The following is a 14,006-nucleotide window of genomic DNA, read 5'->3' on the forward strand; positions in this document are numbered from 1 at the left end:
CCAAGCCAGATAAGGTCTGTGACTGTAAATCCTCCCAAGCCAGATAAGGTCTGTGACCGTAAATCCTCCCTTGAAAGACTTTGCTGGATGTGAACGAGCAGAATTCACAGTCAATTAATAAAAAGGGGTTGGGACCAGAAGTTCTTCTTTCGCAAGGCACCTGACACACACACACACCCTTGGCGTAGACAATGAGGCGGCCACATATCTCATATTAAATATTCCACTTCTTTAATTATTTGTTAAATTGGTTGGGTTGTTGTTGTTTGTTGTTTGTTGTTGATTGGTTTCACACGACGACACAATCCCGAAAGGGGAAGGGGAGATGGGACAGAAAACAACGACCTGACATTTATGTCCCCGCTCCCCTCGCCTCCCACCTTACAAAGAACATAAGGGCTGGGTGTGATGTATGGGGCAGCCCCAGAGCGATCAAGCCGCCTTCGACCCGCCAGGAATGAGCAGACGCCTTCCCTCCCACCAACTCTGTTTAGAAGACGGGCTCTATGGCAGGGGGTCTCCAACCTGGGCAACTTTAAGACTTGTGGACTTCAACTCCAGAATTCCTCAGCCCAGAGGAATTCTGGGAGTTGAAGTCCACAAGTCTTAAAGTTGCCCAGGTTGGAGACCCCCTGCTCTACGGGGGGAAGGGGCTATGGGCTGAAGTCGCAGGCTCAAGAAACAGGAGCGCGTCTGACCAAGGGGAGCGGGCCACATTAAGCATCGACGGGAAGACAGCCTGAAACGTTACCCCACTCCCCTGGGTCAGTTGCGGGCAACCTCCCCCCTCCCCACAAGGCCGTCTGTTCTCCGATGGGCGCAGGGCTGCCCCCTGGAGGGAAGGTGGCTTAAACGGCTGCCCCAAAGATGCTAGCAGAGCAAATTTACATGCAGAAGAAAGAGGTGCCACCCCGTTTTAAGTTTTTCATTTACACATCTACAGAGTCGGACTCGAGGGGTTAGGGTGGAGGGAGGGGGGAAAGTCTCCAAGATCGGCCATTTTTAAGACTCGCGGACTTCAACTCCCAGAATTCCCCAGGCTGCCCTGTGTCCCAATCTGGGAACTGAAAGTCCCCAGCTATGGCTGGCTGAGGGAATTCTGGGCGTTGAAGTCCACACGTTCTTAGAGCCGCCATGTTGGTTTTTAAGGGAAAGGGGGGCAAAAAATTCCCGCTGCTTTTTCGTCTAAAAATGAAGGATGTTTCCGAGGATGTTCGGGAAGCTTTGCTGGGCCGTGAAGCGAATCACGGCGAACCTCTGTCCTTTCTCGTTTGCACAAGCACAGGCACACACAATCACCCGTACACACTCACCCCATGTGCACACAAGGGGAAAGGAAAAGGGGGAAACACATTGGCACGGCTGGGGTTGGGGGGGGCGGGTGAGGAGAGCATGAATTCAGCTCCCCCCTCTTCAAATCTAATCTCTTACTAGCGGAAACCGAGTCATAATCCTTCCCCCTGCTCCCCCCCTCCCCTGTTTGGTTGTCATCTCCGAGGCAAGTTTATTTCGAAGTGGCTGGTCCCTGCGTTCAATCCCAGCTCCGGGAGGGAATTTTGAGTGTTGGGAGTTTAGACGTTTTGCAGAGGCTAAGAAAGATGGACACCCCACACACACACCCACACACACCCTCCCATGGCATGTTTCCCCCCCCCTCTCTCTCTCACACACACACATGGGCTCTCTTCCCGTAGCCTGCCTCTAGAAACCGAAGCAGAATTTGGCAGAGAGCAGAAGTGGGTGAGAGGCGGGATGGAAGTGGGGGGGGGCATGCGTCCCTCCCTTGTGTCCAGACGGGGGGGGCGTGCATGCAGGAAAGGATGAGTTAGGTGTCCCATCTGGGTGGGGGAGGGCTGGGGGAAAAGGAATGGGGGGGGGGCGAAGGAGGTTAGGTTGGTTATTCCTCTGTCCCAACGTATGATCTTGGTGTTGCAATCTCTCATAGTCATGAGGGGGGGGGGCAAGAGGGAGGGCTAATTTGGGAGGGTCAAGATTCCGCCTCCCCAGCAGGGGAGGCAACCAGCAGTGGACACAGGGAGAGATTCAGTAGTAGGTCTCTTTCTCCACCCATCCTGTAAGAAAAAAGGAATATCCGTAAGGCATTCATTGCAGAATGGCTGTTGCAAGCCAATATAGCAATAGCAATAGAATAGCAGTAGACTTATATACCGCTTCATAGGCCTTTCAGGCCTCTCTAAGCGGTTTACAGAGAGTCAGCATATTGCCCCCAACAATCTGGGTCCTCATTTTACCCACCTCGGAAGGATGGAAGGCTGAGTCAACCCTGAGCCGGTGAGATTTGAACCGCTGACCTGCTGATCTAGCAGTAGCCTGCAGTGCTGCATTTAACCACTGCGCCACCTTGGCTCTTTAGCCCCCACCCCCACCCCTTTCCAAATAGCATCCAGAGCCCTCCTGGCTGTTTCCCTCTGATCCTTATTTACGCACCACCCCACCCAGCCTGGGTAAGATGATGAAGGTGATGAAAAAAAGGAAAATAGCCAGTTAGGAAGAACGGTGGGGAAAAATAGCTGAAGAAACCGCTCTCGTTTCTGCACGGTGGATAAGAAGGAACCCCCCAACATCTGCCCTCAAAACGGAGCCTTGCGTTGAGAAATGAAGGGAGGGAGAAAGGAAAGAGAGAAGGAGAATGGAGAGGAATTAGAGGAAGGGAAGGGGAAGGACAAAGGAAAAGAAGGAAAAAGAAAAAGAGAAAAAAGGGAAAGAGATGAAGGAAGGAAGGAAAAGAAAGAAAGGAATGAGGGAGGGAAGAAGAAAATAAAGAAAAGAGAGAGAAGAAGGAAGGAGAGAGGAAGGAAGGAAGGAAGAAGAGAAAGAAAGAAAACAGAGAGAGAGGGAGGGAGGGAGGAATGAAGGAAAAGAAAAAAAGAAAGAGTTAGTAAGTAAGTAAGTAAGTAAGTAAGTAAGTAAGTAAGTAAGTAAGGAAGGAAGGAAGGAAGGAAGGAAGGAAAAAGGGGGAAGGGAGGGGCTCCAAGTGCAGGACAATAAAAGAGAGTCATTTAGTTCATGAATTCCTCAAAGTAAAACATACTTTGCTTAGCACTGTCTGAAAAATGACCAATAAATGCAACTCCCCCCCCCCCGAACTAAAACCAGGAAGCCTTATTTTAAAACCCCAGGATTGACAGCTTCTGTTATGTAGGCAGGGATCTTTCTGTAAACCTGGCAGCCCATTCAGGCCCCCAGCCGGCCCTCCCGGCCCCCTCTCACCTCCTGGGTTACGGCGCAATATGAGTTTACGGATTTCATCATAGACAAAGATGAGGAAACTGTAGGGGAAGGCGCAGAACCACCAGCTGGGCCTGGGGAGAGGAGAGAAGGCAGACGTTCAGCCCAAGAGGGTGAGGGGCTGCCCGGTCCTCTAGATCCCAACAAGCCTGCCCCTCCCCAAAGTAAAATAGAATGAGCGGGGTACTTACTTCAAAGGATGCATCCGGAGAGCCACATCCATCCCGGGGCAGTAAGATAAGAAGGCGGCTAAGGCCGTCTCCTCAAAGAGGCCGAAAATGAGGATCTTGTTTCTGAGAAGTGGGGAGAAGAGATTGAGAGGGAGGGAGGGAGAGATGGAAGGAAAGAAAGATGGATGGAGAGGAAGATATGAACGGACGGATGGACGGACGGATGGAGATAGGATGATATTGGATGGATGGATGGATGGAGATAGGATGATATTGGATGGATGGATGGATGGATGGGTGGATGGATGGATGGATGGATGGATGCGTGGAGATAGGATTATATTGGATGGAGATAGGATGATATTGGATGGATGGATGAATGGAGATAGGATGATATTGGATGGATGGATGGATGGATGGAGATAGGATTATATTGGATGGAGATAGGATGATATTGGATGGATGGATGGAGATAGGATGATATTGGATGGATGAATGGATATACGATGATATTGGGTGGATGGAGATAGGATGATATTGGATGGATGGATGGAGATAGGATGATATTGGATGGATGGATGGAGAGGATTATATTGGATGAATGGATGGAGATAGGATGATATTGGATGGATGGATAGAGATAGATGATATTGGATGGATGGATGGATGGATGGAGATAGGATGATATTGGATGGATGGATGGAGATAGGATGATATTGGATGGATGATGGATAGGAGAGATTGGATGGATGGATAGAGAATAGTATGATATTGGATGGATGGATGGATGGATGGTGAGATGGATTGATAGGTGTGAAAGGGAAAAAATAACCAGTACTTATACAGCTCTGAATCACATTAAAATTGCATTGCTGCCCAATCATCATCACCCAAGTATCTGAATGGGCCACTCCTCCCACCGAGCATCCCACTTCCCTCTCACATAATGGCTTCGTTCCCACCCGTTTAACCAAGTCAGTGGAAAAACTGGTGGCTTCCTTCACCCTCCGCATTCTAAGCCTGGCTCTTTTATTTATTTTGCACAAATCCACTGGACTAGACAGAACAATTAACCCAAAATAAAATAAGTTATTTTTAAAAAAAAAAAAAAAGTTTCTGGGAATCAAAATCATTTGATTCCACAGACTAGACCCCCACTGCCCTGAGGATTTGGGGGACAACTTCCCTTCTTGATTGCAAGGTGGGAGTTTTTATGCCCTTTCTTTGGCAAATGGGAAACCTGGCAGCCGCCATACCTCATGCCCTGCTGGAAGACGGAATTCCTTCTGGTTTTGCAAATAATCAAGTCGGCCCACTGCACCACCACGATGCTGACGAAGAAGGCGGTATGGCAGGTGAATTCCACCACTTTGCGTTGCTCATAAGTCTAGGAGAAAAACAGAAGGGAGTCAAAACATCTGCACCCTCTGTCTTGCTTTCGTGCACAACAACCCGCTGTCTCAATTCAAGATTAGACGCTTGGGGGAGATGGACGAGGGGGAGATGAACGTTCCTGCTTTCTTCCTTTCTCCTTGACTCACTCCGCACAGTATGCGACAGCTGCTGCAATTATAGTATGGTGTTCTGACACCCCTCGTCCCACACCAAAACACTCCAAGCCAAAGATACTTTATGGAATTTATTCACAGACAGACAGGTCCTTGGCAGCAAATTGGCACAGATAAAGCAGGGCAGCAATCAAGCACAGTTAAGCCCTGGCAGCAATCCAGCCTGCGAAGCTCACAAAAATGTTCATCAAACATTAGTTAATGCGTTGACTTCTGCAAAAAGGGCGTGTGCACAAGCCGTCCTTTTATAGTCTGGAGAGGAGCCTAATGACCACCAGCTGAGTGCAATTACCTCCTGTAACTGCGCAACTGTTCCTGACGCCTATTAGCTCTTCGGTGCCGGGCATCCAGGAACAACTCACTGTTGGCGTCCGGATCACTCTCCCTTGTCTCCTCCCTACTGGTCCAAGGCTCAGGCGCCTCCTGGTGGCCAACCAGCCTCTCGGCACCCTTCTCGGAGTCGGAACCCTGTCCAGGGTCCTCCACATCCTCCAGAGCCGACTCATAGGGCCCCTCGCTGTCGGAGTCTGGTGGCAGCTCCAACAGCTCCTGCTGGGCCACGACAGTATAGTATGGGCTTTATTGTTATTGCATACGTCATGGGCACTGAGCAGGGTGTGGATTGCGCTGTTACTTCGGCAAAGGCTCCGTTCCAAATTAATACGAGCGACATTGGCAATATCTATCAGTTGCCAAACTGGATCAAGGATAAACCACTACGCAAACTACAGTTTAGGGGCCCACCGTCTTGAAGCCACATCTCAGAATTTGGAGTCCTAGTGGACAATCGCTTGAATGTGAGCCAGCCTTGTGCTCTCAGCTGCGAAAAAGCCAGCGCACTCCTAGGCTGCATTAACGGATGAAGAGAATCAAGATTACTTGAAGTTTGAGTATCACTTTATCATGCCTTGGTAAGACCATAACTTGGAATATTTGCATCCAGTTTCGGTCGCCATGATTTTAAAAAAAGATGTTGAGACTCTGGAAAGAGTGCAGAGAAAAACAAGAAGGATGATTAGGGGACTGGAGGCTAAAACACATGAAGAACGATTGCAGAACTGGGTATGTCTAGTACCCAATTCTAGCAGGGACATGCAGTCAGGGAGACAAGGGAGGCAGAGCCTCACCACTGTCATCACGAAAAGAAAAAAAGTGTAAAAGGAAAAAGGCTGAGCTAGTTGCTGCCAGAGTCACAGTGGGTGACTCTGCTTAGTGCTTAACTGTTTAAAAAAGCCTCTTAAAAAGTGCCCTCTACAGTAGGAGGCAGGAGAACCACGTGCCTCATCTAGTCTGACTTTATGATCACTCAAGCAGAGTTAAGCAAGGGTTAAAACCGAAAATTCCTTATGTAGATGAGGCACGTGGTTCTCTTGCCTCCTCCTGTAGAGGCTTTTTTAAACAGTTAAGCAGAGACATCCATGGGGACTCTGGCAGCAACTAGCTCAGCCTGACCTCAGAGCTCTTGCCTTTTTCCTTTTACATTTTTTTTCTTTTCATGATGGCAGGCTGGAGCAGAGTGACATGATAACAGTCTTCCAATATCTCATGGGTTGCCACAAGAAGAGGGAGTCAAACTATTCTCCAAAGCACCTGAAGGCAGGGCAAGAAACAACGGATGGGAACTACAAGGAGAGAAGCAATTTAGGATTAAGGAGAAATTTCCTGACGGTTAAAACAATTAATCAGTGGAATATCTTGCCTCTAAAGTTAATGCTCCAATGCTGAAAGTTTTAAAGAAGAGATTAAACAACTTTTTAACTGAAATGGAATAGGGTCTCCTGCTTGAACAGGGGGGGTGGAGGGGTTGGACTAGAAAACCTCCAAGGTCCCTTCTAACTTTGTGATTCTGTAAATCTATACATTTCGGAATGTGATTTGTTGGTTGGGCTTTTATTATAAATTGATGACAATGCCCATTAATTCAGCCCTCCTCTACGGCTTACGCCATCCGGATGAAATAAGATGTGCTTTGTTTCTGCGGGCTTTCACATCCCTTGTGACGTGATGTGTCAAAGAGGGCCCTTCCTGGCCCATCACGGGTTCGTTCTGCATCTGGGCAGCCTGTTTGCCAAGTTCGGCTCTTCCACGGCTTCCTTCTCTTTTAGCGCTTGCCAAATGCAGCGTCTCTAACTTCCCGTAGTTTAGGGCCTCGGGGATGTCTAAATCCAGCTCTGAAATTCGATCGCACTTCCGAGGGCCAACACCCAGCCAAGGATGGAGAGCAAAAAAGACACAGCTTGAGCGGAAGGTATTAAACAGAAAGCCTGCAAAAAAGCATCTTTGGCTGCAGAGAGGAACGTATCTCCTTTCTCTCTCCCTCTCTCTCCTTCTCTCCCACTTTTGCCCCTCTCTGTCCCCCTTTCTCTCTCCCCCTTGCTTTCTCTTCCCCTCTCCCTCTCTCTTTCCCCCTTCTCTCTCCCACTGTCTCTTCCTCTTTTTCACCCTCTCTCCTCCCCTTTCTCCCTAACTTTCTTTTCCTCTCCCTCCCCCTCTCTCCCTCTTTCTCCTTCTCTCCCTTCCCCCCTCTCTTTCTCTCCCACTCTCTGTCCCCCTTTCTCTCTCCCTCGCTTTCTCTTCCCCTCTCCCTTTCCCTTTCCCCTTCTCTCTCCCACTGTCTCTTCCTATTTCTCCCACTCTCTCTTCCCCTTTCCCCCTCACTTTCTTTTCCTCTCTCTCTCCCTCTCTCCCTCTTTCTCCTTCTCTCCCTCTCTCCCCTCTCCCTTTCCCCCCTCTCTTTCTCTCCCACTCTCTGTCACCTTTTCTCTCTCCCTCGCTTTCTCTTCCCCTCTTCCTCTATCTTCCCCTCTTCTCTCTCCCACTCTCTCTTCCTCTTTCTCTCTCACTTTCTTTCCCTTTCTCTTTCTCTCCCTCTCTCCCCCTCCCTCCCCTCTCTCTGCACACAGGTAACAACAGAGTTACCTGCATTGTAGTTTAAGGTCACATCCTGGCTACCTCCCTGGTTTGTTTGTTTTTTTTGCTTAAGGTACCAGAATGGAAGTGTCTTGTCATTGTCTTTGGGGGAGGGGATGGTTTTTGACTTCACTCCAGATTATCCTCAGCCCTATTTCCCATAGTGCCTTCTAGATCTTACTCTTCTTAACTTTGTTAAGCTCAGCCTACTGCAGGGGGCCTACCATTGAGGGCCACATCAGGGTTGTGTTTGACAAATTGCAAATTTCTACAGGCAGTTCATTCCGACTTTTGCGGAAATTGCCCTTCCATTGACTCAGCTATTAAAAAACGGGGCCTTCCCCAACGAAGCCAAAAGCAAACCAAACCTTGAAATGGACAATGCACTGTCAAAAAGCCTTTGAGAAATTGAAACGGCTCTTTGCCCAAGAGCCCATACTGCAACACTCTGACCCCAAGCGACCATTCATAATCCAGATGGATGCCAGTGATGTAGCAATAGCCGCAGTGCTACTACAAAAGAATAGAGAGGGCCACCTCTTGCCATGTGCTTACATCTCCAAGAAACTCACCACTACTGAAAGGAGGTGCGCCATTTGGGAGAAAGAGGAGTTTGCGATCAGGTGGAGCCTGATCACGTGGAGAAATCTCTTGGAGGGAGGGGATATGCCGTTCGAGGTGGACTGATCATAAAAACCTCAAAGCTATCCACACCCATCGAAGATTATCTCCCAAACAAGTTCGCTGGGCACAATACTTCCAAAAGTTCAAATTCAACATTAAACACATCCCTGCAGGGAAGAACTTGTTGGCGGATGCTTTGTCGAGAAAACTGCAGTACGACAGTAAGAAGGAAGAAGTCGTTCAACCCATCATTTCTTCCTCCCACCAATAGGTGGCCCAGTTTGCCACCCGACGCCAAAATAAGCTGATGACATTCAAAGCAGCACTCCCGGCAGACCCGTGGTTCAACAATAACAAGGACATCCTAACGATGAGCCGTGGTTTAGCCTGGAAGGGGTCCAAACTGTATGTCCCTGTGGGGTTGAGGCTGGAAGTCCTACAGCGAAGCCATGATGCAAAATTAGGCGGCCACTTTGGATTCCTAAAAACCTTGCCAGGCGTCAATTTTGGTGGCCAAAGATGAAATCGGAGGTGGAAGATTATGTAAAAAGCTGTGCTACTTGCACAACAATGAAAACAAGCCCGGGGAAGCCCCCTGGACTACTACAATGAGTGGCCATCCCTAGCTGACCATGGGAAGAGATTGTCGAACTCCCAGACAGCAGTGGAAATAGAGTAAACTGGACAGTTATTGATTTGTTTTCCAAGCAGGCGCATTTCATTGCTTGCTCAGGGCTGTCGTCCGCAAAGAAATGTTTGTGAAACGCATTTATCGCCTGTACGGCGTGCCCAAGAGGATCATTTCAGACCGCGGAGTTCAGTTCACCGCCAAGTTCTGGAGAGAATTCCTAAGATCCATCAGGTCCACACAAGGACTCAGCTCAGTGTTTCATCCCAGCACAAACGGTGCAGCGGAGAGGGCTAATGCGATGGTGGAACAATACATCTGGTGTTATGTGGACTATCAGCAAGACAACTGGTCGGAGTTGCTACCTTTCGGCGAAGTGGCATACAACAATGTGGTCCACAGCAGTACTGGATGAACTCCTTTCCAGATTACCAGTGGCATGGAATTTGTTCCCATGCCTGAGCTTCCTACAGAACCTCCCTCCTTCATGTCTCTGAATGAATGGATGGACACACTAAAGAAAGGATTGGAAAATACGAAGAAGGCTCTAGCAGATACAGCAGAAGCCTACAAGAAGCAAGCTGATAAACACCGCTAGCTCCAAACCCCCTTTCGTGTGAGGGATAAAGTTTTTGTATCTACCAAATACATAAGATTAAGAATGCCTAGTAAGAAATTGGGCCCCAAATTTCTAGGTCCATTTCCAATACAAAAGATAATTAACCCATTTACAAGTTTGACTCAGTCTACCCAGGATTCTAGGGAAAATTTACCCAGTATTTCATTGTAGCTTGTTGAAATCAGTAATTGAGTTCAGTATAAGACAATCCACCCAAGCTCCCCCTCCTCCTGTAGTGGTACTATCGCTACTACAAAATATATTTCTGTGAGGCCAGCTAGAATCGTGTACCAGAAATGAAATGAAGCACCATTTTGTCAGAGTGATCAGATTAATCTATATATATATAAAAAGCAAGTACCACTCACTCATCATGAAATCTCCAGGACCATAAAGCCTACAATCTTGAAATTTGGCACATATGTTCCCCTTGGCTTCTAGGTGCTTGCTAAGAAAGGGTTTTTCAAAACAACCATCAGATCATTAGTATTTCTTATACAGTAATTAGCACGCTCTGAGGCTAAGGAGTTCTACTCCCCCTCCCCACCTGAAAAGAACTCTGTTCCAACTGCCAGTTGCCTCACATTCCGTTACCTCAGTTCAAACTGGCAGACGTTCCACTCCTTCACTCAGAAGCGGTCTGGGGCTCCTTACAGTATGAAACGTCAGTACCTCACCAAAATGTCTACACCTTCCACCTATGGAACTGCTTCTGGACTCAAGGCATCGGGACCGATATTCCCTTATGTGTTTCAATCACTTACCACCACTGACCCAATTTCTCCTGCTGAGCCTGATCACATGGTTTTCTAATATATATATTTTATTATGTTTTCATTCTATACAATCACATATTTACTGTGCTTGATCAGGGCATATAACATTGAGTAATAAACACGGCCTTCACTTATATAGAAAATGCCCTCTACAATACAAACCCAATATACCACCTTGGCCCACCATACACCCTCTTTCAACCCCCTCCAACTTTCATTCTTCCTTCTCACACACCCCTCTATGCCTACTTCCCCTCTCCTTCTTTCTAACCCTAACCCTGTCACTCCCTCTAATCCATTCCCTCCCTCCCTTCTCCTCCTCCTCTCTCTCACCCTCTCCACCCTCCTTCTTCTTTCACTCGACTCTTTCCTTCGGTATATTTCTATTATCTTCCAGTATATTCGGTTTGTTCTATTTTCGCACTAACATTGAAAAGCCACAGTATACAAATGCAATCATGGAATTTAACACATATTGTATTTCCCCCCTCCCCACTCCCCCTAAATCTCCACCTCCCTTCCCTCCCCCCGACTTCCCAAAGACCATACGTGGTATAACTTTTGGACAATCACAGTATAAAATATCTCTACATTGAACTCAGCTCCTTACTGTTACCCAAATTTTAAACAATTTAAATTGTTACTGATCACATGGTTTTGTCGCGAAGCACAGGTATCCAGCTAGTATCTAATATAGCAAGGCAGAAACTCCTGGAGGAAGAACATCTAAAAAAACCATCTAACAGCGTGTTCTATAGACTCGTCCAAACAAAACTGGCACTTAACAGGGATTGGATCTCAACCATCCTTTCTGTAAGCAATCCGGGATGCTTTATGTGGTTCTACTGCTTTCCTCTACTTACCCATTGCTGCCCATATGAATCCTCCAAGTCATTGACTGACCGGTCGTCCCAATTAAGGCGGATGCCAACCAGAACAGGGGGCAGGAACCCGTTCTCAGCCAAGATCACAAAATAGGAGAAAAACCCTCCCAGAGCCTGAATCATTCCTGCAAAGGAATTTTGAGAGTTGAGGAAATCTTTTCTCGACCTCAACAACTTTAAGACTTCTTAGAATTCCCAGGTTCCCCCAGCCAGCCGTGCTAAAAGTTTATCGTACTCTGATAAGTAACAACTCAATGTTTCTGTTGTTGTTGTTGTTATTATTATTGTCGCTAAAATGTTGTTATTACTCCTGTATTCCTGAGAGCCTTGGTGGCGCAGTGGTCAGGGTGCAGTACTGCAGGCTACTTCTGCTGACTGCCGGCTGCCTGCAATTTGCAGATCGAATCCCACCGGGATCAAGGTTGATTCAGCTTTTCCGTCCTTCCGAGGGAGGTAAAATGAGGATCCAGATTGTTGGGGGCAAGAGGCTGGCTCTGTAAACTGCTTAGAGAGGGCTGTAAAAGCACTGTGAAGTGGTATATAAGTCTAAGTGCTATTGGTGTTTAAGCTACGCACTCAGTGTTTCTGTAGTTTTGACTGATGAGACTTTTATATTTTACAAACTTGCAGATTTGTGTTAATCGCTGAGGAGAAAGGTTTGGTTTCGGGGCTTCTAAAGAGCCGAGGTGGCGCAGTGGTTAAATGCAGCACTGCAGGCTACTTCAGCTGACTGCGGTTCTGCAGTTCGGCTGTTCAAATCTCACCGGCTCAGGGTTGACTCGGCCTTCCATCCTTCCGAGGTGGGTAAAATGAGGACCCGGATTGTTGTTGGGGGCAATATGCTGACTCTGTAAACCGCTTAGAGTGGGCTGAAAGCCCTATGAAGCGGTATATAAGTCTAACTGCTATTGCTGTTGCTATGGGAAAGCCAGATTCGTTTAACGATGGTGTTATTAACTTAACACCTGCATGGATTCACTTAACATCTGTGGCAGGAACTGTCGTAAAATGGGGCAAAACTCACTTCAGAAATTTCTAACTTAGCGACTCAATGACCTATATATAAAGATCCTCTTACTGTGACCAGGCCAGCCCTGTCCGACCCAACTCCTATCTCCTCAAGTCAACGTCGGAGGTCATCCCACCGGGTTGCCTGCACCTGACTCACCAATCTGTCCGTAGGCCATACTGATGAGTCGTTCATTCACCAGCTTGTCACTCTTGGGGTTTCGGGGCTGACGCTTCATGATGTCACTCTCAGCTGCTTCGTAAGCCAAGGAGATGGCAGGCACCTGGCGGGAGAACCAAGAATGGAGATTGCACAGATCGCTAGGTCACCGGTTTCGTCGGACACTTGAAGGTTTAGCTCATCTCATCCCAGTCACTGGAGGAAAGACTGGGCCAGAATGAAAGATCCGGCTCCTTTGGGCCATCTCTCCCCCAAATTCTGTGTCTTCTTTTGCCATCCTTTTCTTTTCTCATCTTTTCTTATTTTTTGACTCATCTATTCATTCTTTCCAAAGATATGCCAGAGTCAGCCTCTGCAAGAAACACGATTCGTTGCCTCTGTGTCCTGCTCAGACTGTAAATATTAAGTCAACCTCACAGCTTAAGCCATGGGTCTTCAACCTTGGGAACTTTAAGAGCTGTGGACTTCAACTCCCAGAATTCCCCAGCCAGCCAAGCAGGAGTGTCCAAACTTGGCCACTTTAAGAGCTGTGGACTAGAATTCCCAGGATCCTGTTCACTGACCCAAAAATCACCCCATTGTCTTTCATCCTTAAAGGGAAGACTAGAACTCACCAGCTCCTGATGACTGCCCCAAAGTCACCCACTGGCTTTCATGCCTAAGAGGGGACTAGAACTCCCAGGATCCTGTTCACTGACCCCAAACCATCCCACTGGCTTTCGTCCTTAAAGCGGGACTAGAACTCACCGTCTCCTGATGATTGCCCCAAAGTCACCCACTGGCTTTCATGCCTAAGACGGGACTAGAACTCCCAGGATCCTGTTCACTGACCCCAAATCATCCCACTGGCTTTCATGCTTAAAGTGGGACTAGAACTCACCGTCTCCTGATGACTGCCCCAAAGTCACCCACTGGCTTTCATGCCTAAGACGGGACTAGAACTCCCAGGATCCTGTTCACTGACCCCAAATCATCCCACTGGCTTTCATGCCTAAGACAGGACTAGAACTCTCAGTCTCCTAGTTTCTAGCCTGCCTCCTTAACCATTAGACCAAATTGGCTCTTATTTACATTGGATTTATTTGCGTGAAGAAGCACGCAGTTTCTGTTCCTTTGACACCTTCAACCAAAACTGGTCCAGGCCACCAGGATCTAGTGTCCATTGTAATGAAGGACCGAGTTCAGGTTTCGAATCCTGGCACGGAAGGAATCTATGGAGCCCCCCCCCCCCAACTACCCGTGAGAAGGCTTACAAAGAGGAAGCAGAAGATGAAGGACTTGGATGTTGGCGGATGGAGGGGTGTAAAGAGGATGGGAACTCACCATGTCGGTCCCCAAGTCAATGCAGAGGATGGTGATGGTACCCAGAGGCAGCGGGATGTTGGCCAT

At 47.9% G+C, this 14,006-nt stretch overlaps 1 protein-coding gene across 2 annotated transcripts in view; it reads right to left on the minus strand.

The window, feature by feature from the left end:
• Positions 1-209: 209 nt before the first annotated feature.
• Positions 210-14,006, minus strand: part of ATP1A3 (ATPase Na+/K+ transporting subunit alpha 3) — a 69,175-nt gene continuing 55,378 nt past the window's right edge. For both annotated transcript variants that reach the window (XM_087727489.1, XM_087727488.1), the window contains exons 17-23: positions 13,941-14,006; positions 12,597-12,720; positions 11,408-11,553; positions 4,676-4,806; positions 3,441-3,542; positions 3,232-3,323; positions 210-2,072 (exon numbers count right to left, since the gene is read on the minus strand). The exon at positions 13,941-14,006 is cut by the window's right edge and continues 89 nt beyond it. In XM_087727489.1, coding sequence (XP_087583615.1) covers positions 2,044-2,072; positions 3,232-3,323; positions 3,441-3,542; positions 4,676-4,806; positions 11,408-11,553; positions 12,597-12,720; positions 13,941-14,006 — 690 coding nt within the window. In that variant the 3' untranslated portion in view covers positions 210-2,043. The remainder of the gene's footprint in view (positions 2,073-3,231; positions 3,324-3,440; positions 3,543-4,675; positions 4,807-11,407; positions 11,554-12,596; positions 12,721-13,940) is intronic.

The sequence above is a fragment of the Thamnophis sirtalis genome, unplaced genomic scaffold, assembly GCF_051295495.1.
Source record: "Thamnophis sirtalis isolate CommonGarterSnake01/CBP01778 unplaced genomic scaffold, rThaSir2_p1.2 scaffold_13, whole genome shotgun sequence".
Taxonomy (NCBI): domain Eukaryota; kingdom Metazoa; phylum Chordata; class Lepidosauria; order Squamata; family Natricidae; genus Thamnophis; species Thamnophis sirtalis.